At 39.2% G+C, this 26,094-nt stretch overlaps 1 protein-coding gene across 2 annotated transcripts; it reads right to left on the reverse strand.

Annotated features, from left to right (window-relative positions):
• Nucleotides 1-843: 843 nt before the first annotated feature.
• Nucleotides 844-25,986, reverse strand: DBF4 (DBF4-CDC7 kinase regulatory subunit). 2 transcript variants are annotated; one of them, XM_063127264.1, is made up of 13 exons: nt 25,814-25,986; nt 25,310-25,406; nt 24,027-24,202; nt 21,373-21,567; nt 20,365-20,415; nt 19,909-19,978; nt 19,721-19,794; nt 12,937-12,967; nt 12,679-12,721; nt 11,080-11,211; nt 5,261-5,372; nt 2,773-2,897; nt 844-1,892 (listed from the first exon to the last, which is right to left on the reverse strand). In XM_063127264.1, the coding sequence occupies exons 2-13, from the start codon at nt 25,353-25,355 to the stop codon at nt 893-895; spliced, it is 2,055 nt and encodes a 684-aa protein (XP_062983334.1). In that variant the 5' UTR covers nt 25,356-25,406; nt 25,814-25,986; the 3' UTR covers nt 844-892. The 2 variants fall into 2 exon arrangements, with proteins under 2 accessions (XP_062983334.1, XP_062983324.1); XM_063127254.1 differs by having other exon boundaries at nt 19,718-19,794.
• Between the last annotated feature and the right edge of the window lie 108 nt (nt 25,987-26,094).

Here is a 26,094-nt window from a genome sequence, read left to right on the forward strand (position 1 = left end):
TTTCGACGCCACGGAAAAACATGGCTTTTAAACAAAGCCTTTGATGGTTAAACTCAATGGCACATTGTTTTAACTGCTTTTAAATTATATATTGTTTTAACTTGGTTCATGGTTTAATTTGTTTTTAACTGTGTATATTTATTGTTTTATGCTGTATGCTTTTATCTGTACGCCGCTCTGAGATCTTAATGATATAGGGCGGGATATAAATGATTTAAATAAATAAATAAATAAATAAATAATACTGTAGTTCAGGGTCCTTGTCCTGAATGGTGGGGCAGGAGTGTGGGCAGCTGGTGTCTACAGGGGTTGTAATTACCACCCCACCAGCTCTTCTCTCCGCCAGTGAAAAAGTGCTCATGCCATTTCCTATGGCCCCTTAGCTGGCTTGTAATTCAGTTTTTCTCCTCTTGTGCCCTTAAATATTAAATTCCGTATCATCGTAGCAACCTTGTGCACATTTGCAACCCTCCCCTATATATCTCAGCTATCTCCACACTTCCCCTACATTTTCACCCACCTAATTCCCTAAATATGTCAAAACGTAGGATGAGGCTGCAATCCTATTCCCATTTATCCCATTAATCTCAATGGGATATAAACATGCATGGGATTGCTCTGTGAGTTAATATGAGAAGAAATTCTCATTTTTAATGGATAAAGACTTCATTCAGATTTAGAATTTCTTTAGATAGGCAAGCATGTATTACATATCCCACCCACTTACCCCCAAGCCTTTTTATATACATACACACACTTGGAATAGCATGAACATAAGGGTTTAATATAAAAATCATCACTATATAGTTTATTATAGAAACAAATTTTTTCACAAATATAATCTTTCAGTTGGCACGTTTATTCAAAACTCATTGTTTTAAATAAAGCAGCATTAAAATCCAATAAATGGAGACGAAGAGGCAGATGTAGAAAACAAAGACAACAGAGCATCTGTATGCTGGTCCTCCCAAGTATCTTTCATTAAACTTGAGTCTTTGTTCTCTTGTACACTCGAAAACCCCCCAAAATCAGAATTTGCCTCACTGGTCTGAAATAACTGCAATAGTGCTTGTGTTGATGAGCTTTGTACATTTTTTGTTTCTTCTGGAACAGGAGGATCAGTCTGCTGTAAGAGTAACTCCATGTTTTGTTTCTGGTTTCCTTTTTTATTCCTTCCTATAGAATGTATGACTTTTCTGCTGAGTTTTATAGAAGGTGAGCTTTGTATACTAATGTCTGTCAACTCACTGGGCTCCTTGTTTTCAGGACTATATGATGGCTTTTCTGTCTCTAGAAGAACCAAAAGTTCCCTTGGAAAATTGCTTCCCACACTAAGGTCAACTGCTGAATGAGTGTCTACCTTTTTTAAACATTTTGCTGGCAGAAGAACCGCATTGTTCAATTTTCGTTTCGGCTTTGATGTGTTGCTAAACTCAGTGATTTTCAGATTATGTAGCGAATTTAAGTTTGTTGACAACCCTTGTAAATTCTGTCTTGATCGAGGCTCATAATGGTCATAAATTTCAGGCAAGTTTTTCATACACACTTTACTTTCTTTCTGGAGAGGTAGTTGTACCAAGTTTGTTGATAAAGCAATCTCTGTTAAGTTTGAAGCTTTTGGCATTTTACCGCTTTCGGTATTCCCACTCGCTTTTCTTGATGCTTCCGAAGAACATATGGTATGATAAGAATAAGCAGAACATGAAGGTTCAGAGGTAGAATTTATGTGTACAGATTTTTCTATGTGTTGAGGAACTTCTTTCAGTATCTGCACTGTAACACTTTTCCCAGAATACCACCTCCGTGGAATATCTTGCCTCTTCAGCCGTTCTTTCAGGTCTTCCGTTTTTGTTCCAATAAGAGGAGCAAATTGTCCGACACTACATTTTCGCCTAAAATTAATAAGTTATACAAATAAAACATTTAAAAGGAATCTTCAAAGATGACATAAAAGTAAAAGATAATAATAGTAAACCAAAGTAATATGGTTCCAGGGATACAGATTATTTCAGATTCGCAATTTGTGACTTAGTTGCCTTAATGGTTCACTAAGTAGCCATTGTGCTTAGTGAACTTCAGTGGCAAATTATTTGATGTATGCACGTGCTTAGGCACACATGTCTAGGTATGGTGCAGCTGAGCTTCACCATGCAATCAGCCACATGCCATCCTGTACACCGCTTAATTGGCTGCATCCTTGATTCAAAAGAAAGCCTGGACTGGCCACTGTTAGGCAGTATGTATAGCTCTGCCTCTCTTTTTTGCCTACTGACCCTTTAAACCAGAAGGAAAACAAATAAGCTACAACTGCAGCCACGCCTGGTAACTGTACTTCCAGTTACTCTTGGGTTCCTTGAGCTAAGGACAATAGTAGTGGGGGATCTCACTATGCATCACAGGATGAAACCAAACAGAAGGATGTATTCCACACATCCATTTCTTTTGGACTTGGGAGCCCAAGGAAAACAGGTGCTTAGGTGGATTATAGTGCTTGCTTTCCCACTGCAGGCATACTTACTGGAATATGAAAGCCTCATTAAAAAAAAGTGATTGTTGGACAGTTGATATCATCAAATTTGGATCTGTCAAACTGGTCAAGTCCAGTACTACTTTTCTAAGAAAGCTCAGAAAGATACATTCTATAACAGAACTTTCCAAGTGGAGCAATAATTTTAAAAAATCAGGGTATACAAAAGAACCTAAGCTTTTCAATCAAGTTCTCAAAGAGCAATCATTGTTATTTATCTGCAGGAAGTTACAATGTTATTTTACCTTTTAATTTTTGGTGTATTCTCTCTTAACTCTAAAAAGTCACAAGGAAACTTGGAAATGATGTCATCCACAACTTGATAGTGAGAACTCTGTGCAAACTTCTGATGTTGTTCACTTTCAACATGCTGAAGTTAGAAAAGAAAGAGAAAAAAATGTATTGACAACATTCATACAGGAATTATTCATATACAATTAAAATGCATGTAATATTTTTCTCGAACAAGAAAACATTTCGTAATACAAAAAGTATAGTCCTTATCTGTTCCTTATCTGACACCTGGTGACCCTACCAAATATGCTTTCAAGTTGTGAGAAAGATTCTAGACTTTAATTTTACATTTGTTTTAAATTTGAAATTTTGCATTGCTGCTGTTTTTATCTGGTTGAGCTTTTATATTGTATTTTATATTATGGTTTTATACTGTTTTATACTTTGAATGTTTTAAATTTTTGTGAACCGCCCAGAGAGCTCCGGCTATTGGGTGGTATAGTAATGTAATTAATAAATAGTACATATACATTTTATATACAATATGTAAGTGTACATATTTATATTTACTGAACTATTCCAGAGTGCACATATTCCATAAATGGGAAGTCCTTACTAATGGGTGGTGCCAACTTGACTATGGAAGCAACCAATCCCAGCCTGCAGATCTTTTACTACCTGGAAACTAGCATGTCCGAAAAGAATAGAGATTTTGGTCATCTGTTCTAACACATCTAACTCTGTTACCCACCCTTCCATTCCTCCTGCAGGGCAGTGGAAGCCAAAGCTGTTTCTAGCTTTGGTTTCAACATCTACATGCAACTGCTGGGGGAAGACATTTGCAGGTGACGCTCAACTCTACCTCTTGTTTCCATGTAATGATCTTAGGGAGGCTGTCGAACTCTGGAGGTGGTTTTGGGATGGATGAGGGCAAAAAGGCAGAGACTTAATCCAGACAAGATGAAGTACTGCGGATAGGGAAACCAACTAATCTGGATGGAAGATTACATCTGTTCCCAAAAGGGGGTTGCATTCTTCTGGATGATTATTATTATTATTATTATTATTATTATTATTATTATTATTATTATTATTATTATTATTATTTATTTATTTATATAGCACCATCTATGCACATGGTGCTGTACAGAGTAAAACAGTAAATAGCAAGGCCCTGCCGCATAGGCTTACATTCTAATAAAATCATAGTAAAGCAATAAGGAGGGGAAGAGAATGGAAACAGGAACTGGGTAGGGTAAACAGGCACTGGGTAGGGTAAAACTAACAGTATAACAGTATAACTAACAGTCTAAAGTCTGAGCAACATCAAGTTTTAAAAGCTTTAGGAAAAAGAAAAGTTTTTAGCTGAGCTTTAAAAGCTGTGATTGAAGTTGTAGATCTCAAATGTTCTGGGAGAGCATTCCAGGCGTAAGGGGCAGCAGAAGAGAATGGACGAAGCTGAGCAAGGGAAGTAGAGGCTCTTGGGCAGGCGAGAAACATGGCATCAGAGGAGCGAAGAGCACGAGCGGGGCAATAGTGTGAGATGAGAGAGGAGAGATAGGAAGGAGCTAGACCGTGAAAAGCTTTGAAGGTCAATAGGAGAAGTTTATATTGGATTCTGAAGTGAATTGGAAGCCAATGAAGAGATTTCAGAAGTGGAGTAACATGGTCAGAGCGGCGAGCCAAGAAGATGATCTTAGCGGCAGCGTGGTGGACAGAAACCAACGGACTGATGTGAGAAGAAGGATGAAGTACCAAGTATGCAGTTTGAGTGTGCTCCTGGACTCAATACCAAGTGGGGAAGCTTAGGTAGCAGTTGTGGCCAGGAATACTCTTTAACAGCTTAGACTGGTACATCAGTTGTGACCCTATGTAAATTTATAAGTTTAATTGTTATACTGTGGGGATTTCAACACCCCCTTTTGCTCGCAATAATTTTTTAGTTATCCTGGGGGGGGGGGGATTGTCAGCAGTTCTTTTATTTTATTAATTTATTTATTTAAAACATTTGTATCCCGCCCTATATCATTAAGATCTCAGGGTAGCATACAGATGCGTTCAACTCTTTTTTTAGTATAATACAGATACACATGCATGTCCCTAATGTTGCTCCTATACTTATTAGTAATATGAATTGCAAAATTTATTAAATTAAGTTTTGAGAAGTACAATTTTTTAACCCCACTTTAAAAACAGGATTCTCAATGTCAGATAGCTTATTACCACTTTTAAAGCACCAGCTAAATCTCAATGCAGAATTTTGAATGAATTTAAAGTTTCACCCAAAATGGGACAAAATTGGCCTTATTACAACAAACTTTACAACATCTGTTTAAATTATTTCTAGTAATTGATCAAATACAGGATTTTGAAGGACTATTCTTTTAGTAAAAAGGGTGATCTAAAAAAAGAGGTGTCCCAAAACCTCTGGAAGAGATCTGAATTTAAGTATATCCACCACACAAAAATAAGCCAGCAATTTGGGTAAAATATACTTACAGCTTGAAGGTCATCATACTTCTTCAGACAACATTCACAATAGCCCTTTCTCTTCTTATGTTTCACAGGAACCTGAACTGGGCCCTTTTCTTTGTCAGTATTTGCTGGGTTTCTATTCACAAGAGATAAGACAATTTCTATCCAGATTTGGTAGCTACTAGAAATACAGAAACTGGCTACTTGTGAAGTCCAATCCCACTATGATACTACAATGTTATATGCATTTTCAAAACAGGTAACAAGAATTATGTACACAAACATTTTCTGGTACAAATCCTACAATATGGGGAAAGTATTGATCAATAAGATGCTTATTTGAATTCTCTGTCCAAGAATTTTTATTACAAAAGTGAAGAAGGAATCCTATCCCTGCCTAGTAGAGGTATATCATAAATAGGGTAGCATGTATGCAAATCTAAAGTCAAAGAAATCTCTGCCCACTCAAAATTACAAGAACCAGGCAGCAAATCATGTTTTATGTGTTGCTCAATAATGAAATAATAGACAAGCTTGATGGTATACAGTACAACTGTATTACACACAAAAAAGAACACTGAACATTCAACAGTTTAGACTGCCATAAGATTTCACCACTGAGCTCATAGCAACACAAACCATTACTCAAGTGATTAAGGTGCAGTCTTATGTATGTTTAAACAGAAAGACATCCTACAGCAGCACCCTTCACTATAGCTGCTTTGGTTGTCATGTGGAACACATTGCATTTAGCATGTATTTATTTATTTACAATATTTATATACCGCTCCCCATTGAAAATTTCGGAGCAGTGTACAAGATAAAATAAACTAAAAACAGAATAAAACACTTTAAAATAGATTTTAAAAGAAGCAAAATGTAGCTCTGCTGGCGTTAACTGTCTGGTGTTCTTAGTACGTGTGTGTATGATTTATTAGATTGGTAAGGCCAAGATATAGGGCCTTTTCAGTGGTGGCCCCATCCTTGTGGAATGTTTTACCACAAGTCTTAGAACGCAATGCTATGCCTGGTTAGACAGAAAGGAAGTCCTAAAACTCCCACCATTCTCTGTTTAAACATGCATCAGATTGTGCTTTAAACCATTTTTCTATCCTGTTCATTAATGAAACTAGAAGTATAACTTTCTACCACATTACTACAGCAGTTATGCACTAAGAGTTGCAATGATTAGCAATATTCCTCGTGTTCAGCTTAAAATAGTAATTAATTCCAATTTCTAAACAGAAAAAAGATCTAAAACATGCAAATTCAATCTCTAGCACCACCTGTCTGTTGCCAGCATAGGCTTCAGCCTGTACATGGGAAATGCAGGACTTGTTGTTTTCATTAGATGTCGATGATCTCATTAGACATCTTTATCTATTGAGCAGATATCTCAGGGCAAATTATCTCTGCATCTAAAGGCATCTTATGTGCAGACTCTTATCTCTGAAGTTGAAATCTCTAGGCTAGCTTGTCACATTTACTCAGGATCATAGTGCTTCAACACCAATGACATGAAAATCAAGTACTAAGAGGGACACTCCACACATAATCCTAATGATCAATCAGGAAACTGCACTAGGCAACACAGCCATCTTAAGGAAATTCAATTTAAGGAACCTTCTCAAACTGGGTGGAGGTAATGAGCGGGGTACCTCAGGGCTCAGTTCTGGGCCCAGTGCTCTTCACCATTTTTATTAATGATTTGGACGAGGAGGTGCAGGGAATGCTTATCAAATTTGCAGATGACACAAAATTGGGTGGGATAGCTAATACCCTGGAAGACATAAACAAACTTCAAAGTGATCTTGATAGGCTGGAGTGCTGGGCTGAAAACAACAGGATGAAATTTAATAGGGATAAATGCCAAGTTCTATATCTAGGAAATAGAAACCAAAGGCACAGTTACAAGATGGGGGATACTTGGCTCAGCAATACTACAAACGAGAAGGATCTTGGAATTGTTATAGATCACAAGCTGAATATGAGCCAACAATGCGATATGGCTGCAAGAAAGGCAAATGCTATTTTGGGCTGCGTTAATAGAAGTATAGCTTTCAAATTGTGTGAGGTACTTGTTCCTCTCCATTCAGCCCTGGTTAGGCCTCATCTAGAGTATTGCGTCCAGTTCTGGACTCCACAATTCAAGGACGCAGACAAGCTGGAGCGTGTTCAGAGGAGGGCAACCAGGATGATCAGGGGTCTGGAAACAAAGCCCTATGAAGAGAGACTGAAACAACTGGGCACATTTAGCCTGGATAAGAGAAGATTGAGGGGAGACATGATAGCACTCTTCAAATACTTAAAGGGTTGTCACAAAGAGGAAGGCCAGGATCTCTTCTCGATCATCCCAGAGGGACACGGAATAACGGGCTCAAGTTAAAGGAAGCCAGCTGGACGTCAGGAAAAACTTCCTCGCTGTTAGAGCAGTACGACAATGGAACCAGTTACCATGGGAGGTTGTGGGCTCTCCCACACTAAAGTCATTCAAGATGCAGCTGGACAACCATCTGTCAGGTATGCTTTAGGGCGAGCAGGGGGTTGGACTTGATGGCCTTATAGGACCCTTCTAACTCTACTATTCTATGATTCTATGGTATATGCAAAGTCTACTGTTGGGGAAATAATATAATGAACTGGTTCACATGAAATGGTAGCAAATCTTGTGTTAATTAACCCATAATTTGCTGCAGCGTGTGGTGGGCATGTCCTACAGCAATTTTGAATATCTGATCTGTGACTGGACTGATTGGGGGTTCCTATGTGACAACTGAACCTAAGACACTATAGTTTAATCATGGGTTAAACAACCCTAAGTTAACCTACAATTAGTGGTTAGGTTAATTGTTTAACCCACAATTAACATAGAGACTCGGTTTGGATGACTGCAGTGGGGATGATCACAGTGGGGCAAAGTACCATCATGGTTTCTCCCCCTGCCCCCACGACCACCATTTGCATTATTCCCTGAGCTGCAGCAGGGGTTGACATGTCATCTAAACCCGATGTACATGACTTTGTACCCACCCTACAACCCACAATATGCAGTAGAAGTTGTAAGGCAGATACGAAGCCACAACCCGCTCCGTGTTCAGATGACACACTAACCCACACTGCAGCATGGGTAATAATTCAAATAGCAGTCACACATACAACACATGTTGGGCAGGGAGGGAGAAGCCACCATAGCTTCTTCTTCCACCGCAATCATCCAAATTCGCACATAGAGTTGGCTTGTACATCACAGTAAGCCAACGTAGGTTACTTCTGAGCATCCATTTCTGTGAAACTTTAAGAGCCTAGGAATGGAAAGTCCTATTAGTACCCTACGCTGTTTAACTTTTTCCAGGATCAGCTCCTTTTAAAGACAGGATCCTTTAAAACAGGGGTGGGGAACATGTTGGTGGACTGCAATTCCCCATCAGCCCTAGCCAGCATACCCAATGGTGAGGGATGGGAGCTGCAGTCCAGCAACATCTAGAGGGCCACATGTTCCCCACCCCTGCTTTAAACACACAGCCCATTGCTGTCTTTTAAGACTGCCTGGCATTCCTGTTCTCGTCCATCTTTTGCTCTAACTGAGCAATCCTATGACGGGGTAGCATTAGATATAATGTGACGGAGAAACCGCCACATCCAAACTCCTGAGCCCATCAGCAAAGTAAAGGATAAAAGCTCTTCCATAAGTAAACAGGGGTGGATTAACACAGAATCAGAGGGGTGTGTGTGTCTGTCTGTTTAGGGGGGTTGAATGATTTGAGAGTGTGTTTTTTAACTCCTAAAAAATCAAAGAATGAAAGGATTTGTTTCAAACTTGACATGGCTAAATCACCCCGCCCCATGCCTCCGGATGATCTCTCCCAGCGGTTTCATGTAGATGTTAAACAGCATTGGGGATAGGATGGTACCTTGTGGTACACTATACAAAAGCTCCTTTTTTGAGGAGCAACTATCCCCAAGCATCACCATCTGGAATCTACCTGAGAGGTAGGACTAGAACCACTGAAGCACAGTGCCCCCGATTCCCAAACCCCTCAGGCTACTTGAGCCTCCAACGACAGAAATGGGTCTAAGAGTACCCCCAAACTACGAACCTGTTCTTTCAGAGGCAGTGCAACCCCATCCAGAACAGGCAATGAGCCTGTCTCCCGGACTCGGGAACCACTCACCCACAGGGCTTCCATCTTGCCAGGATTCAGTCTCTGTTTATTGGCCCTCATCCAGCCCATTACTGAGTCTAGGCACTGGTCCAGGACCTGCACAGCCTCACCTGATTCAGTTGTCACAGGGAGATAACTCTATAGCTCAATTGCCAAGAGGCTGAGGACTGATCACCCAATTCTACTCTCTGAAAACGACCCCGTAGGTAGGACTGGAACCACTGTAAAACAGTGCCTCCGATGCCCATCCCACAGAGTCGATCCAGGAGGATACCATGGTCGATGGTATCAAAAGCCACCGAGAGATCGAGCAGGATTAAAGCCCTAAACGGTTTGGGTCCAGGTTACCTGCGGGATCGCCTTCTCCCATATAGTCCGCCCCGCACACTCAGGTCCTCTGGGGTGAACTTACTTCAGTCAGCTAAAACTAGGCTCACATCAGTTTCCCAGAGGACCTTTTCTTCCATCGCCCCCAGATTGTGGAATGCCGGAGATTCGTAAAATTAACTCTCTGTGTGATTTTAAGGCAGCTTTAAAGACTAGCCTTTTCCGGCAGGCCTATCCAGATCAATGTAAAATCAAGAATTTTTAAGATGTATTGATTCCTGTTCTAATGTTGTTCCCTGCCTCGATCCAAAGGGAGAGGCGGGTAAGAAATAAATATATTATATTATAATTATTATCATCATCTCATGGAATTTGGCACTAGTTTTATTTATTTATTTATTTTAAACAGACCTTCATCCTTCAGATAAAGACCCTGTTTAGACAACATGCGAATCCACAGTGGTTAAGCGTTTTGTGCTAAACATTATGGCTTAGCATGTCATATGAACCATACCTAACCATGGTGGCTACATAACCATGATTTAAACACGCTCACTAACCATTTGCTGCAAAAGGGTTAGCAGCCTAAACATGGCTTAGCGTGCTGTTTGAACAGGTCCACAGGGTAGTGTGCAAGAGTATGATTAAAATAACACAAAATATAATAAAAGAACTAAAACACCAGTGGCACCATTAGCCCAGCATGTTATGTTCCACAGAATACAACCACAAGTTGTTAAGAGAATAACGAGTAGGAGTTATAGTTTTTGTAGGGATCTCAAATTGTAAGTTTGATTCACTTTCTCCATACCTATAATTAGATGATCCCACAGAGCCTAAGAATTTCCCTTTCCCTCAATGTCTATAATAGCTGCTTTCTCTTGGAACTATAACAAGGCAACCAACATGAGGTTCACGTGTTGGAAACAGGCAAATTATGTACAGGAGGTAAATGCAATGTTCCAGAGTTCATAGTGTGAAGAATGGCTATTATATATACAAAGCAAGGGTATAAACAGTTTTTGTGCAGTGAATTCCTCCCCCCTAAATATTAAAAAAGCAAGTCCTGAAGACAAATATTATCTCAAAAATAAATAAACCTGTGAGGCATATTCAAGCAGAAAGGCTGTACGAAGGGCAGAAGACAGTTGGTGCAATATTTTTCATATGGTGGAAATAAATGGTGTGTGAAATTCAGCTCCCCTCCCATTTATCATGCATACAGTATTCCTGGTTCACAGAATCTCAGCTTCTGAAAGTTTCATTCCTACCAACTTCCCCTTGCTAACAGTACACATCTCCTTTCTGATTTTACCGTCTTCTCTCCTCTCACTCCATCCCACCGTCAGTTACCTTTGTTTATTCTGAATTTGCTTCTGGCCATTAGCATTCTTCTTTTCTACATCAAATGGACTGCAAGGTCGTGGATTAGAATAGTTGATAACAGGAAAGCTGGATAGTTGCAAGTAAAATGGTCTGTAGTGGCTATATGAGAAAAGACAACAACCACCTCAGTGCTACTGAGCGTACGGAATAAGCAAGCTACTAATATAGCCCTTCCTTGCAATATAATGTATTACCTGCTGTGAACGCCATACTACTCCAATTATTTTTTTCTATACAAGCTATATTCCCCTTTAGACCAGGGGATAAGAATGTAGGAAGAGCCATGCTGGATTAGATCAAGGGTCCATCTAGTCCAACGTTCTGTTCACACAATGGCCAATCAGCTGCCCACGGGAAACTCACAAGCAGGACCTGAGTGCAACAACACCTTCCTGCTCATGCTCCCCAGCAACTGGTGTACTTAGGCATACTGCCTCTGATACCTGATGTAGCATATAGCCATCAAAACTAGTAGCCACTGACAGCCTTCTCCTATAAGAATTTATCTAACCCCCTTTCAAAGCCATTCAAACTGGTGGCCATCACTATGACTTGTGGTAGCGAATACTATAGTTTAACTATGTACTGTGTGAAGAAGTCCTTCCTTTTATCTGTGCTGAATCTCCCACCAATCAGCTTCATGGTTCTAATATTATGGGACTTTCTCAGACATCCTACCTACAGGGCCCACTTGAATGCTGAAAATCATGGAGACCCACCAGTCAGAAAACAGTGGCAGGTGCAGGCACAGGCACAGCCAGTCACAAAATGTCCTTGTTTCAAGAACTAACTGGCAAGCATTCTCCCCCAAATACACATGATTAGTGCAGGTAGCTGCTGGCAGTAGCAACTGTGCCTCTACCTTCTTCTTGACATTGTTCACTGCAGAAGAACTGCGGAAAATACTGCCTTCTGGGCAGCAGCTAAAATTTACTGAGCTGAGGGCAAATAAGACACCACTTTTCCCCACCTCACGTAGTGACTCCACTGCACCCAAGAGCTTCAGGGGAATGTCAACATCTAATAAAATCTCATTTCTTGACTCTTCAATCATGGGGGGAAGGGAGTCAGTCCTGGTGCTGCTTGCGGTCTCCTCTACAAAAAGAGCCTTAAAAAAAAATTTTTTTTTAATGCACTGGCTCTAACTCCTGTAACTTTCAGTGCTAGGATAAAGGTTTTGGGAGTAGTGCTCAGAGTCCAAACTGCTATTGTTCCCTGCTGCAAAGGAAGGTCCTTTGATCTTGAGCTCTCCCAGTCTCTCTGCCTCCTCTCCTTCTCCCACCATAGTAACATTGCTTGTCATCATGTGTCAACAGAACTCAAAAATATATTCAGGGGTTTCTAACACAGGGTAAGATCCAAACTTAGAGTAGGCCTATCAGAATCAATAAGTCTTAAATTAATCTGGATCCAACCAAGAGAAGATTACTCTATATGGTTTTCCTGTAGATTGATTATACCATCATTGCATTGAATGTTATCAATAAATTCAAAGGACAAGAACCCAGATGTTTTTTTGGACATACACTGCAGTGGGACATTAATTCTTCTGAAAATAGCACTTACCACTTTCTATCCTCTACCTTCAGAAAAGGATTTTTCAGTCTGCCTGTTCAAAAGAATTTAAGTCTTTTTAGATTTTTCATAACAAAATTAAATAAACATGCTGGTTACAAAAGTAAGTAATAAGCAGCTTTCACATATACATTATAGAACATCATTTTATTTTGTTTATTTTTTATCTTGCCTAAAATAATCCACCAGTATTTTTCTTTTGTATTTAACAAAATAGATAATAGTATCAGTCATGTCTTTAATACTTACTTTTTGTTTTCTGATCAGTTGAATCCTTCTCCTATTTAAGAAAAACATTCTTGTGAATATTTTACTAATTGAACATTAAAATTATTTCAAATTTTATAGCTGAATATAGGTGCAGGAAAAACTTGTTGATTGAACAGTATCTGTGAGGTGTGATCCACTAAAAATGGGTAGTACAGTTCTTGTTTTATTTACAAGGCTGTCAAACAGGTTTTTGTCTTCTTGTGCCACCATAAAAGCCCTGTGTGTTTCTCTCTTTCAGGATAAGGTGCCATCTCCTCCTGCTCCCATGAGTTTAGGTCATATAGGAATCAGCAGATGAACCCCTAACAATGCAATCCTATATGCGTTTGCTCAGGGAAGTAAATCTCACTCTATCATATGAGGCTTATTTCATAGTAAGTCTGGCTAAGTCTGTATAAACCATGATGTACACACAGCAATTTTCACACATTTGGGCTCGCTTCCGGTTCCGGTTGGGCGAGGCAGCACACACGCAGCCTGTTAGCCCGCCTAATTTTACTCTTTTTATCTTAATTCATTTATTTATTCTTTTACCCTATTGTTTGAAGTTCGATTTTATCTTGGCATTATTATTAGTGCTTTTTACATGAGGAAAGCTAGCCTCTGGAATTTGTTTAATTGCTCAGCTCGGAGTTGTCAGACTCCTCTGCATTCCTCTCCCCCACTGCTGGGAAACATTCTACAAACAGCGCTAGATCTGATGGTGTTATCTATCGAAGCTGCTGACTGTGAAGACACACGGCGGTAAGGAGAAGCTGCAGCCCTGATACAGCAGGAAGAGCGGGCAGAGCTAATTTAAATTAGGAGCATAATGGAATTGCCTTTCTCTAATGACGGGGAAATTCTGGACATAACATTATCTCCGCCAGTTTTACAGCAGATACAGAGGACCACACCGTTGTCTATAACTCCTATGACTGAATTTAAAAGGAACAATCGGTGCCCGGGGCTACTGGAGGAACGTCTACCTTTAGAAATGAATATTAGTGCTCTGTCGTCTCTATCACTTCCTATGGATGTCAGCAGAAATTGTAATTGTGGAGACGATATGCTCAGAAGATATGGAAAAGCCAGTATAGGAACAAAGCAAACAAAGATAACTGATTTTACTAAGAAGCAAAAAATTCTCTCCCTTAAGTCGAAGTACAAGCAGGAGGTTTCTATAGAGATGCAACCAAACTTCCTTATTGACCTATCAGATACATTATTGAGTGAGGAACAGATTTTGGACAGTAGCCAACTAAATAGTTCCTTGAATGTAGATTTTGGTAAATTAAGAAAGGAGGATTTTTTGCCATCTCCTGCTATCCCATTTGAGATATCTGAAGGGATTAATATAAGTAAAGGGTTTTGGAAGACTCAGAACGAACACCAACCCAGGGACACAAATACCATTAAGAGTTCACAGCCTGAAATGTATCCCTTCCCCGATATAGCTGTGCCTACAATGGATGAGACCAAACTCTCACCCTCTGATGTTCTATTGGAAATTAGGGATTTAGTGAAGGAAATAAAAGAATTATTGACTGTAACGATGGGACTACTGAAGGAGAGAGACCATCTTCAACAAGTGGAACGACAGATCCAAAGAACGAAAGAAAATCCCTTATTTTGCTCAGATAAAGACGATTATTATAATTTATCACCTAATACAGCTAAAAGAATCGCTAGTTTATCACATGAGGAATTATTGCTATGTCTAGGACAAAACACCTGGGATCCTTTAAAATTAATTTCAACCAATCAAGATAAACAAGATTTGGCCAGTGACCAGTACCCTCCCATTGATGAAGTTGAAGCCAAATCACCTCAAGAGACTGTCAGAGTAGATAAGGCAAAATCCAAAGTTAGCAAAAAAGGCAAAGCGTATAATAAGAAACCTAATCCTATTAATATCACATTGAATAAACAAACTAATAATAGTAAAACTGGGAATAAGGGTGGCACAAATAAAATGGGGAAAAAAGGAAGCAGCTTGAATTTTAAGCCCCTTTTTAAGTTGCTAGATATAGAGGATGCTAATAAAAGAGAAAAAGGTGACCAAAATAAACCAAAATCAAGAGAAGGAATAACTAGGGATTTGATATTAGAGAAAGATAAATCATATAGCAAAACAGTGATAGGGATGACACAAGTGACTGCCCCTTCAAATGTAACAAGTAAGCCAAACTTAGAGGGACCAGACTTCAACAGACAGGAGTTATACTCTGCAGCACAAGGAACAGGTTCTCTGGAAGGCAGAATACCTGTTGTATCCAATATTAAATTTGACTCAGACAGCATGAGAAATGATCAAGTTAATCAAATTCCAGTGTTGATTAGAGATAGAAACAGGTCACATAGGTTTAATGGGAGGAAGCGAAGAGGGTATAGAAATGGGGTGGACACTGTGAACGATAGACAAAAGAGGAGGCTGGCCCTTACAAGTGCATGGTTTAATGGTGACCCCACCCAGGCATATGCTAAGGAAGCTAATTATGATCAGTGGGGTGAATCTTGGTGTGGTAGATCAGTTAGGCAAAATAAATACTGACTTGGGACCAAGGAATATTCCCAAACTTATTTAGAAGTGGCTATTATGAAAGATGATAGGGCTGATAATTTTACTACTGGATCTGTCAACGTTATCCAGTTGCTATCTTGGAACATAGCAGGCTGGGCTACCAAAGTTAGAGATTTGACATTTGTAGAGTATGTTACTAAATTTGATATACTCCTATTCCAAGAGACATGGTCTCAGGAGGAGTTGTCTTTGGATGGTTTTAGATCCTTTATTCTTAAATCAACCCCGAGTGAACGAGGCGGTCGTTACAAAGGTGGACTGGGTATCTTTGTTTCAACCAAGTTATACGCCTCTATTACTAATGTAAAGCCTCTTTCTCAATTTGCCACTGCTTTGATAATTAAATTTGGTTTAAATGTTCTTCTGATTATTAATGTCTACCTACCCCCTTATCGATTACAATCACAAATTAGAATGATGTGGCATAAATTGGAGGATTATATTAATAGTTTGATACTGCTTTATCCTGAAGCCTCGATTATTGTTGCTGGTGATTTTAATGCCAGGACAGGTGAAAATGATGAAGCTCTTTTTTCACGTTTTCATATGATGCCCCCTGAACCTGATCCTGGTCACCTATTTTTAAACAGATACTCCAAGGATCATGGCTGTAATTATGCTGGCTTTTGCCTTTTGAACATGATTAATAATTTAGATCTGATCCTTGTTAATGGGAATACGGAGGGCGACAGACCGGGAGAATTTACTTTTTTATCCAACTTTGGAGCATCCACAATTGATTATGTTTTGATATCTTACAATCTGTTATCAGCCGTGGCTGGCTTTAAGGTTGACTGTCGTTCAGAGAGTGACCATTTGCCCTTGGCCCTAAACTTGGAAATTAGAGATCTAAAAAGGTATGCAGATACAGAATCAACACCACTAAATGATGTTGATTTCAGAGCCTCCCGTATTAAGTGGTCTGGCAAATATGATAACTCCTTGAGACAACTACTTAAGACTGAGCCCTATTTACACCTTGGCTCTTCTATCAGAACAGCTGATTCCATTGAAACCATTCTAAAGACTTATGAGGAGTTAATTCACTCCTTACAGATTTCTCTGACATATAAACATGCAAGGAGAAATCCAACCTTTGCTTCGAAATCTTGGTTCGACAGGGAATGCAGAGAGGCGAAAAATAGTCTAGTGGCTAAATATAGATCATACAGAGATCAGAATTTGACAAGGATCCCTGATGAATGGTTTGGGATGAAAAGGAAATATAAAGCTCTAATTAAAAAGAAAAAGTACCAGGCACAGAAAGATATGTGGCAGAGTTTAATAATGGCATCTAAAAAGAATGATTCAGTTGCTTTCTGGAGAATAATTGCTGGCGGCATGCATAGCAACACAGACAAACTTGACTCTTGTATTCTTCCCACTGTATGGGAGTCACATTTCATGAGTATCTATGCAGCGAATAATGGAAATCTCCAGGGACCTCAGGGGAGTCTAGAAGGTATGATGGATTGGGCACCCGTATCTATCTCTGAAATTACCAATTTGGTACATCAACTAAAATTAGGTAAAGCGCCAGGTCCTGATAATATTCCTGCAGAACTATTAAAGGCCAACCTTGACTGGTGGGCACCTGTTTTAGCTTCCTTATTCACATGGATAGATCATACAGCATGTATCCCAGATGATTGGGGATTAGCTATTATCATTCCAGTTTATAAAAAAGGGAATAGATCTGACCCAGCCAATTACAGACCTATTAGTTTGCTGAGTATTATTAGCAAACTATATGCTCGCCATCTGCTTGATAAATTAGAGGATTGGCTATATGCAGAAAATATTATTGAAGAAGAACAAGCAGGATTTAGAACAGGGAGATCAACAACAGATCAAGGTTTTGTTCTTCAACATTTAGTTGATAAATATGCCTCTCCTAAAGCTGGTGCCCTTTTCTCTGTATTTATCGACTTTAAGTCAGCATTTGACTCTATTCCTAGAGATAAATTATGGGCCAAATTTGAGAACACTAATATTGACAGAAGATTATTGCTGCTTATGCGGCGTCTGCATGAAAACACCAGGCTTCGAGTAAATTGTAACAAGGAAGGGGTTTTGTCAAGACCTGTCCCAACATCTAATGGAGTTAAACAGGGGTGTATTTTGGCCCCAACCTTGTTTAATTTTTATATTAACTCAATAGTGAAGAGACTATCAAACCCCGACTTCCATCCACCTAAGCTGAACAATCGCTTTTTATCAATTCTTTTATATGCTGATGACGCTGTGTTGTTATCTCTAACCAGTATTGGGTTAAGACGCTTAATGAGGGCTTTGCATTTATATTGTAATGAAGAGCTACTAACAATTAATTATTCAAAGACCAAGGTGGTGGTCTTTGGCAGGAGGAAAATAAAACATAAATGGACGATTAATGAAAATCCCATTGAGCAGGTTGCTAGCTATAAATATTTGGGAATGATGTTCCATGCGTCAGGATCATGGCTCACTCATATAAATCATGTGGTGACAAATGCACGAAGGAGCACTGCAGCACTGATAAGATTTTTTTATACTAAAGGTGGGCAACATATCCCTTCCGCGATCCAAGTGTTTGTGGCTAAAACTATTGCCCAAATGCTATATGGATCTCAGTTGTACGCCTATTATAACCTCCGCCCTTTAGAAATCATTCAGACCAAGTTTCTAAGAACTATATTTTCAATACCTCATTGTGTGTCCAATGCTGCTTTGAGGCTAGAGGCTGGTCTAATTCCCATTGAAGCCCGTACTAAATTGCATATGATAAATTATTGGTTGAAACTTATATTCTTACCAGTTGGGTTGGCTCCTTTGATATTGTTGGACTCCTTTCAATCAAAATGGAAAAAGTATTTGGGTAAGGAGTTATCTCTATTGGGATTTTCTCCCAACGCTTTAATAGCTTTAGGCTATTCAAATGCCAAAGCAGCTGTCAAACAGAGAATCTGGGATATTGTACTGCAAGAGCATGTCAGCTCATTGTCTTATGACAGTCCCTTAAGAAATAAGACCTTTGAGTCAAGTGCTTATCTGACTAATCTGACTTACCCAAATTATAGAAAAGCTTTTACTCTGGCCAGATTTGATGTTCTGCCCTCCAAGTTTTTGGAGGGGAGATTCCAGGGAATACCATTCCAAGACCGCCTATGCCCCTGTAATAACGGGGATGTTGAAATGGTGAGGCATGTACTTTTATACTGTTCTTTTTATCGGGATCTTAGGAATGACCTTATTCTACCTATTTTATATAAATACCCGGGTAGAACTGCAAAATTTTATATTTCCTTATTACTCTCTGATAAGATTCCCTATATTACCAATAAAGTAGCTAAATTTTGTGCAATTGCAATAACATGCCGTACCTTTTTAGCCCCTGAGTGTACTCTGTGATTTTAGATGGATTTGCTGATATAATTGTTTTGAACTCTGACTTTCTAGATGTTGGTAGTTTTAATGTGTTAACATATTTTGTATATAGTGTTTGTTAAATGTACTGTTGGTATTGGTCAATGACCGTAATAAAATATATTCATTCATTCATTCATTCATTCACACATTTGCTTTTCACTTCACAAGAACAGGTAAACAAACAAGGAAAGGACAGATTTCCATGATGGCCAAACCTGGGATGGTAAGCCAGCTTTAAACCAGGGCTTTCAGTTGGTTTACGAATCCTGACTTGTTTGGATGCATTTAATTATAATACTGGATTCAGAGATCACACAAGGTTCTCTCTTCTTGGTTTGTTTGCCTATTCTCGTGAAGGAAGGAGTGAATGGTCAGAGTGCACACTGTGGATTATTAAGCCAGAATTTTTGTTTTAAAGCACAATATAACAGCATCAGACTAAACACATTAGAGAGTGGTGGCATACAAGTGAAGTAGGCATGAATGGATTGCATGCACTAGCACACTGCTTGTTCACATCGGAGTTTATTAAGCCAGGATTCCTGACAAGGTTACGTGCAAACACAGCCTAAGACTTTCTGGTGCTGTGTAATCAAGCCATTACACTATTTAGCTCAGGACAGTAATTTCCCTAAATGATGCTGGAACACACTAGCACATGAAATATTTTTCTCAGGGTCTTACAATACTGCATATTATTAGAGTTAAATATTTAAGAAGTCATTTTTATACAATTTCACCTTTATTCAATTTTTACTATTTTCCTCTGAAATAAGGAGGTCTACTTACCACATTTTTTATTTCTGTGCTTGATTTCTTTATCAGAGAAAGATGGTTTTTCTTCTGATCAATATAATTCTTAATATCTATTTCAGGAAAAAGGGTAATTAAAACTGGACGTTATCTAACTTATCCTAAAAGAACTGAAAAAGTACTTTAGTGATGTAATGAAAATTAGTTTTAGTTTAAAAAATACTTGCCATCGACGTGAAGTATTTTCACTCCCCAACTCAAGGCATTTGATAGTATACTACCTGAAGGGATTAATTCCTGAGAAACAAATATTTAATACTTTCATCAGTTAAAATATTTTGGCATATGTGTGTGAATGCAGCAGCAGCAGCAGCAGCAGCAGCAGCAACGCCTGCAGTGATGTATGTATTCTTACCTAGCTTTGACACCCCATCAATGAGAACAAAGCGCATAGGCAAAACTAGGGCTAAAATCATATTCTCATCATTACTCTCTTGAACCATTACAGAAATGGTTTGGTGGTTTAGCATAGTGACCTTCTGAAGTATCAAAACAAAAACAAAAACAAAAAACCACTCAATTAACACATGAATTCGGTGGAAAGCTACATAAGCATGTATTTCACTAAGAAAGCTGAGTTCCTTAAAGTAAACAAAAGGAGTAATGCTATTAAATGTACATACCTGTTCTTTTATTGCTTTTTCAACTAAGGATTTTCCTCTACTCATGCGCACCTATGTTTAAGAAATACATAACATATGTGTAAGTTACTACTAACCTTAATAATGAAATGTTTTAAGGGATAACTTTGTAAGAAAAGGGCTTAGCAAAGAAAACAGTGACCCTAGTCTCACAAATACCTCAGTTTTGCTATGCAATCTATGCTTAGAATCAGAGAATTAGAATGGGAACTCAGAGGTCATCAAGTCCAGGAAATCTACTATCTTATTTGGAATAGGTCACTGGGATTTACTTCTGACTAAACATTATTAGCATTAGGCTGTCAGTTTTGTAACACTTTTGAAACATACTCAGGAATTTGCATCTGTAGGAAAAAAGAGATCCATTGCTGTGAGATGAGAATAAATATCACCAAATGCCAGCTCACACACAAGATTCCATGGAAAAAAACAGGTGGCTCATATGTGCTATGCATCTGTGGACGTTTTGGTCCACACATCTACACCTACATCATGCTTTTAATATTTTGAAGTTATAAATATTAAATTTCTTTGTAAATTGAATGAAACAGTGAGCTATATACACTACTACCAATTTAATATATGTATTTATGTAAGTTAGCTTACAATAAGTTGCTTGGAAAAGTAGTGCATAAAATTTAAAAAAATCCAATGCAAATATTTTAGATACTATTTCTGAAACATTCTATTTTTTTTTAACCAGACTTAAAATAATAAAGCAACAGACCCCACAATTATGTTACTCAAGAACTATATCCTGAGTTAACATAGATAAGGGCAGGATGATGGGACCATATCTTCACCTCGAGTATTTTCATCAAAGCCATTATTTGCTTGAGGCAACATTAACTACATCTGAACTTTGGGCTAGCTTTGAAAGAAGAGATATGAAATTGTAAAGCGTTGGCTTTACTTGACTTGCAACATTGTTTAAAAATTATCTGCAGGGATGGGTTGAATAATGGAGGAGGAAGTAGGAATGAAACTTACTGTGTCCACCATCTTAAATGAACTTCCATCATGCCTATCTCTTCTGCTGCTTGGATGAGGTGAACTGTTTCCTCCATTATATATAGATTCTGGGCTTGGAACTGGAGAAGCTTGTCCAAGAGTCTGAGCAAATTTTGCTTCCTTTTTATTAGAGATCAGATAGCTAATATCTTTGCTCAGAAATCCTTCAACTCTCTAAATGTAAAAAGAAAAGAAAAGCATTATTTCAAAACTGGAGGTAATTACATCACTTTATTTAACACAAAATAACTGTAAGAAAGCATCTGACACCAGTTTAATGCATGGTAATGCCCCACTCCACATGTGGTCAAGCAGCTGCTTTCATATGCAACTGGAGCCATGTGGTCTACATGGCTCCAGTTGCATATGAAGTGACACATGCAAGAGGTTGGTACCTGATCACAATAGGTTCACCTACAGGGGATCCAAGTTTGCTAATTTATATGATAAAGCAGTGGTTCCTAATTAGCTAAGTACTGCAGACCCCCTGTTTTTCAAATGCCAAGCCATGGACCCCCTACTTTTGAAAATTTTGTTATCTCTATGGTAGATACCTGTGCAAAGCAATTATTTGGAGAAAATAAGGGGTAGCCCCTAATAAGCAAAGGATTTTAGGTATACTAAAAAACAGTCCATAAAATTTGTGGTATTTGTGATATTACCAAGCAAAAATGACAATGATTTAGTTAGGAATATAACGACGAATTTAATTTTACTAACGTCTAGTTCACAATTGAACAAATTATGACATGTCTAGCAGCTACTAAGCCTAAACATGATGGGAGAAATCATGCCTCTTTTTGTCCCGAACAATCCCTTCCACATCTGGTTCAATATTTCCTACTTTTAATCTCAAATCTGGATCAACATCGCACTGATTTCTATGCTTGTTCTTCATATAACAAAATGTCGAAAATGTTTGTTCACAAAGATATATGGAACAAAAAGGAACTAGATGTTTCAAAGCTTTTTCACCTAATTTCTTACAATCAGGAAAGACTTTCACCCAGAATTGGTCCAGTCTATATTCTTTGAAAAATGATTTCAATGAACCATCACAAGTCACGTCAACAAATGCATCTTGCTCTTCCGCGGATAGAGTTGTTAGTTGTACATCACCACATTCAAAAGGATTCCTTATCCATGAGTTTTCAGGATTAGGTGCAGGGTAGTAATCTCTGAAGCTAGTCACTAAATCACACAGGTGCTTTCGCGCATGACGTCACCATTGAAGCAGACGGAGCGCAGGAGATGGCATATTTTCTTTTATTAAAATGCAGACCTTGCAGAGCTAATATGTGAATGATGCCACAGACCCCCTGGGGTCCGCGGACCACTAATTGGGAACCACTGTGATAAAGTACAGATAGTTCTAGGAATCTAATTAAATAGAAATTGTGCTACATAAAGAACTACTCAAGAATAGCTATTTGCTTCACAAAATATCCAGCTTTCACTGCATACTTGTAAAAGGGGGGGGGGCAAGAACAAGAGAAAAGGTATTGATGGCATAGTAAAAATCTCAGGTTCCTTGTAGTGAGCAGTAATTCCAGAGGCTGGTCTTTATGGACTAACTTCCACATGATAGGATTTCAGAGCAACTGCTAGATAGATGGCTGCTTGGTTATACAAAAGAACAGTCGCAATATTTTTTAGAGATTAAGTAATTGTATCAAGGAATAATTTTGAATCAAATAAATAAATGTATTCATAAAATCACAAAAATGTAAACACAGTGGGTTGGATCCAAAGCTGTTCTTCCATACACAAAAGTCCCTGTGATCCAGTGGAGGTTCCCACAAACGGAGAGCGGATGTGGGGAGAGAAGAGATGATTTCCACTAATTCTGTAGTATCCCTGATATTATGCAAAAGAGGAAACTGTATCCAACACTGAATCCAATCTATCATGCTGGCCACAAATAGTAGTTAAAATAATAATTATAATTAAAAAGGCCATAGGGATTCCTATCCCTCTGTTCAGTGGGTAACCTTCAGCAAAGATTTACTGAAAAGTTTCAACAGGACTTCCAATTCATCTCAGAAATATGAATTTCTGTACAGGTATATTCATTCTTTAATATAACAATACTCTCCCTCTCTTTCTGTTGGGTCTATTCCTTTTGGACAAGGTATACTCTTCAACTGCTCTATTTTAATCCTGAGTTTCAATGATATCAGATCACACTTCCCACCCCATATTAGGATTTCAAGTTTATCCTGTTAGTACAGAAGACATCGGAGACCATGGATATTACATCTTCCAAGTTTTCCTACGTATAAATTACTGGGCTCCATCTCCACTATCTTGCCTACTCTTTTGTCCCTTATATTCTTGTCCTTAAAATCTGGCTCAATAGTTAGCTCTAGGATTTTTGCCATCACCTTTCCCAGCTACATAGGAAGCTTTTTTGCATTATTATTATTATTATTATTATTATTATTATTATTTATTTATATAGCACCATCAATGTACATGGTGTTGTACAGAGTAAAACAGTAAATAGCAAGACCCTGCCGCATAGGCTTACATTCTATACAATCTTATTATGAAGGCTCCTTCCAAAAAGCATTTTGTTAGTAATCTATATTATTCTCTGTTTTTAAATAACAGAAATATACATATTGACTTACCCCTCCCAATTCCTTAAGATCTTTTGCTATTTTCTCAGAGAGGACATTAGATGGAATATCAAGGTAAAACACCTTCCCAGTAAGTGGTTTGTATTTTAATTTATCTGACTTTGTAGATTCTTTCTTCACAGTTTTCAAGGGAGGTCTGCTTCTTTCTGTTCTTCCTTGCATATCACCTGTAATTTCAACAACACAAACAAAGAAACGAACACAAAGTGGGAGAGGAAATTTGATCACCAAATGGGGCTTTTATCTGTTTATGAACAAATCCTGTTGAAGGAAAATCAGATTTCTGAAAAGCACGTATTTTGGCTTGTTAAAACTATACACCACATTCACAGAGCTACAAGTGGCGAGATCATAAGAACATAAGGGCCATGTAGGATCGGACCATGGGTCCATGTAGCCCAGCATAAGAGTAAATCTCCCCTGCAAGACATCAGTTGTGAGACATGCCAAGATGTAGGGCAACCTTCCTCAACCTGGTGTACTCCAGATGTGTTTGACTAGATCTCTTATCATCCCCAGCCAGCATGGAAATTGTAGTCCAATACATCTGGAGGATACTAGATGAGGAACGCAGATGAGGGGGCAACAATCCTACAAATATAAAAGCAATTAATTTTATTACTTCAAAGTAGTCATCAGCCTAATATGATGACAATAGTCATCATTTCTGACAGAAATCCTCTTGTTAATTCCAGATGTTCAAGAATCTTGAATCAGTCCTCAGTAGGCTGTGGTTTTTATTTTAAAAAATGTGTTTTGGGGGCATTGTTCATACCGTAGGCTCTAAAGTTGTCAAATAGTGCTATTTTTATGTAGAGCAAACTATATTGCATATACATCTGAGCAACTTTACAAACTTTATTTGTTTATTTTTTGAACACAAAAAGAATTCACATACAATGGGGTTTCAATGAAAACAAACTAGGCCTTCTGGGCAGAATTCTTACAAAGCCCACAGTTTTCACTATGGAATATTTACATACACTTACAAAATAAGCAAAACATAAGTTAAGTGAAGCCAAACATGTGTTCTAGCTTACAAAAAAAAAGCTATCCAGTCATTAACGTCTTAGGTAGGATCCTTGATATGTCGAAGAAATCCCTGCCTATCTTAATTTTCAAAGGAAAGGAAACTGGAGCAGATTGGAATTGGCACACTGAAAAAGAGCTTTTTTGTAAAGTAGAATAAAATAAAAATAATAGAATCTGAGGACCGAGCTGAACTTTCAAAGCACCTTTCTTATTGACAGATGAAAGGAAGCCCGAGGACTTACAGGGGAACTGTCCTTTGCTGCTGCTTTTCAAACCACTCGGTTTCATTTTCCTGGGAAGTCACATTTTCTCCATTCACCTCCCTGTGACGGTTACGACCTGCAAGGAGGAAAGAAAGAAGTTCGCGGAAGTTAAAAAGCACTGAAAATTAGGTTTTAAAAAACGATTTAAAGGAGCTGGGCGGAGCTACAGGTTGAGAGTCGGTTTCCTCCCGCTCCCCCCCCAACGCTTTGCCCTCTCCCCCACCCGTTTTGTACTTCCAGCCCCGCGTCCCGGGCCCCGTTACCCCTCCCCCCGCCCCACTCACCCTGGTTTCCCCCCTGGCGTTTTTGTTGTCGTCCCCCCGGGGGCAGCGCCCGGTGTCCAGCGCCTGTTTCCTTGAGCCCCCTCTCCGTACCCGCCTCCTCCTCCCGCCCCCCCCCGCGTGGAGGGACGGTTGGCGTTTGAAATGCGCGTTCCCGCCGCGCGAGTAACCCCCCCTCCCCCGGTCTCCGCCATCGCCTCACCCCAAGGCAGCGCGGCCCATGGCGGCGGCGGACACGGGCGCTGCTCAGTGTCTCCGCGAGTCGGCCATCGAGCAAGCTGTTGGCCGTAGTTTCCCGCCTCTGCCCAGTTGGGCCTACCAGAAGCCGCCGAGGCTGGCCTCGCCTCCCTGGTTGGGCTGAGCGGCGCTGCCGTGAGGGGGAGGCGGAGGCACCGGCGCCACCCAGCGGGGAGGAGCCTCTCGACTCCGCGCACCGCCGGGTGTTAGTCAGGCGAGCGGCGGTGGTGGTTCCTCCTCCTCTTC

The sequence above is a fragment of the Elgaria multicarinata genome, chromosome 1 (assembly GCF_023053635.1).
Source record: "Elgaria multicarinata webbii isolate HBS135686 ecotype San Diego chromosome 1, rElgMul1.1.pri, whole genome shotgun sequence".
Classification (NCBI taxonomy): Eukaryota; Metazoa; Chordata; class Lepidosauria; order Squamata; family Anguidae; genus Elgaria; species Elgaria multicarinata.

Excerpts from the sequence above, each read along its gene's own strand:
- DBF4 (XM_063127254.1), bottom strand. The coding sequence starts at position 25,355 with ATGAAACCGAGTGGTTTGAAAAGCAGCAGCAAAGGACAGTTCCCCT. Across the intron at positions 20,416-21,372 it reads CATTTAAGATGGTGGACACA|GTGCGCATGAGTAGAGGAAA; the intron begins GTAAGTTTCATT and ends TCTTAAACATAG. Across the intron at positions 19,979-20,364 it reads AAAAAGCAATAAAAGAACAG|GAATTAATCCCTTCAGGTAG; the intron begins GTATGTACATTT and ends TTTGTTTCTCAG.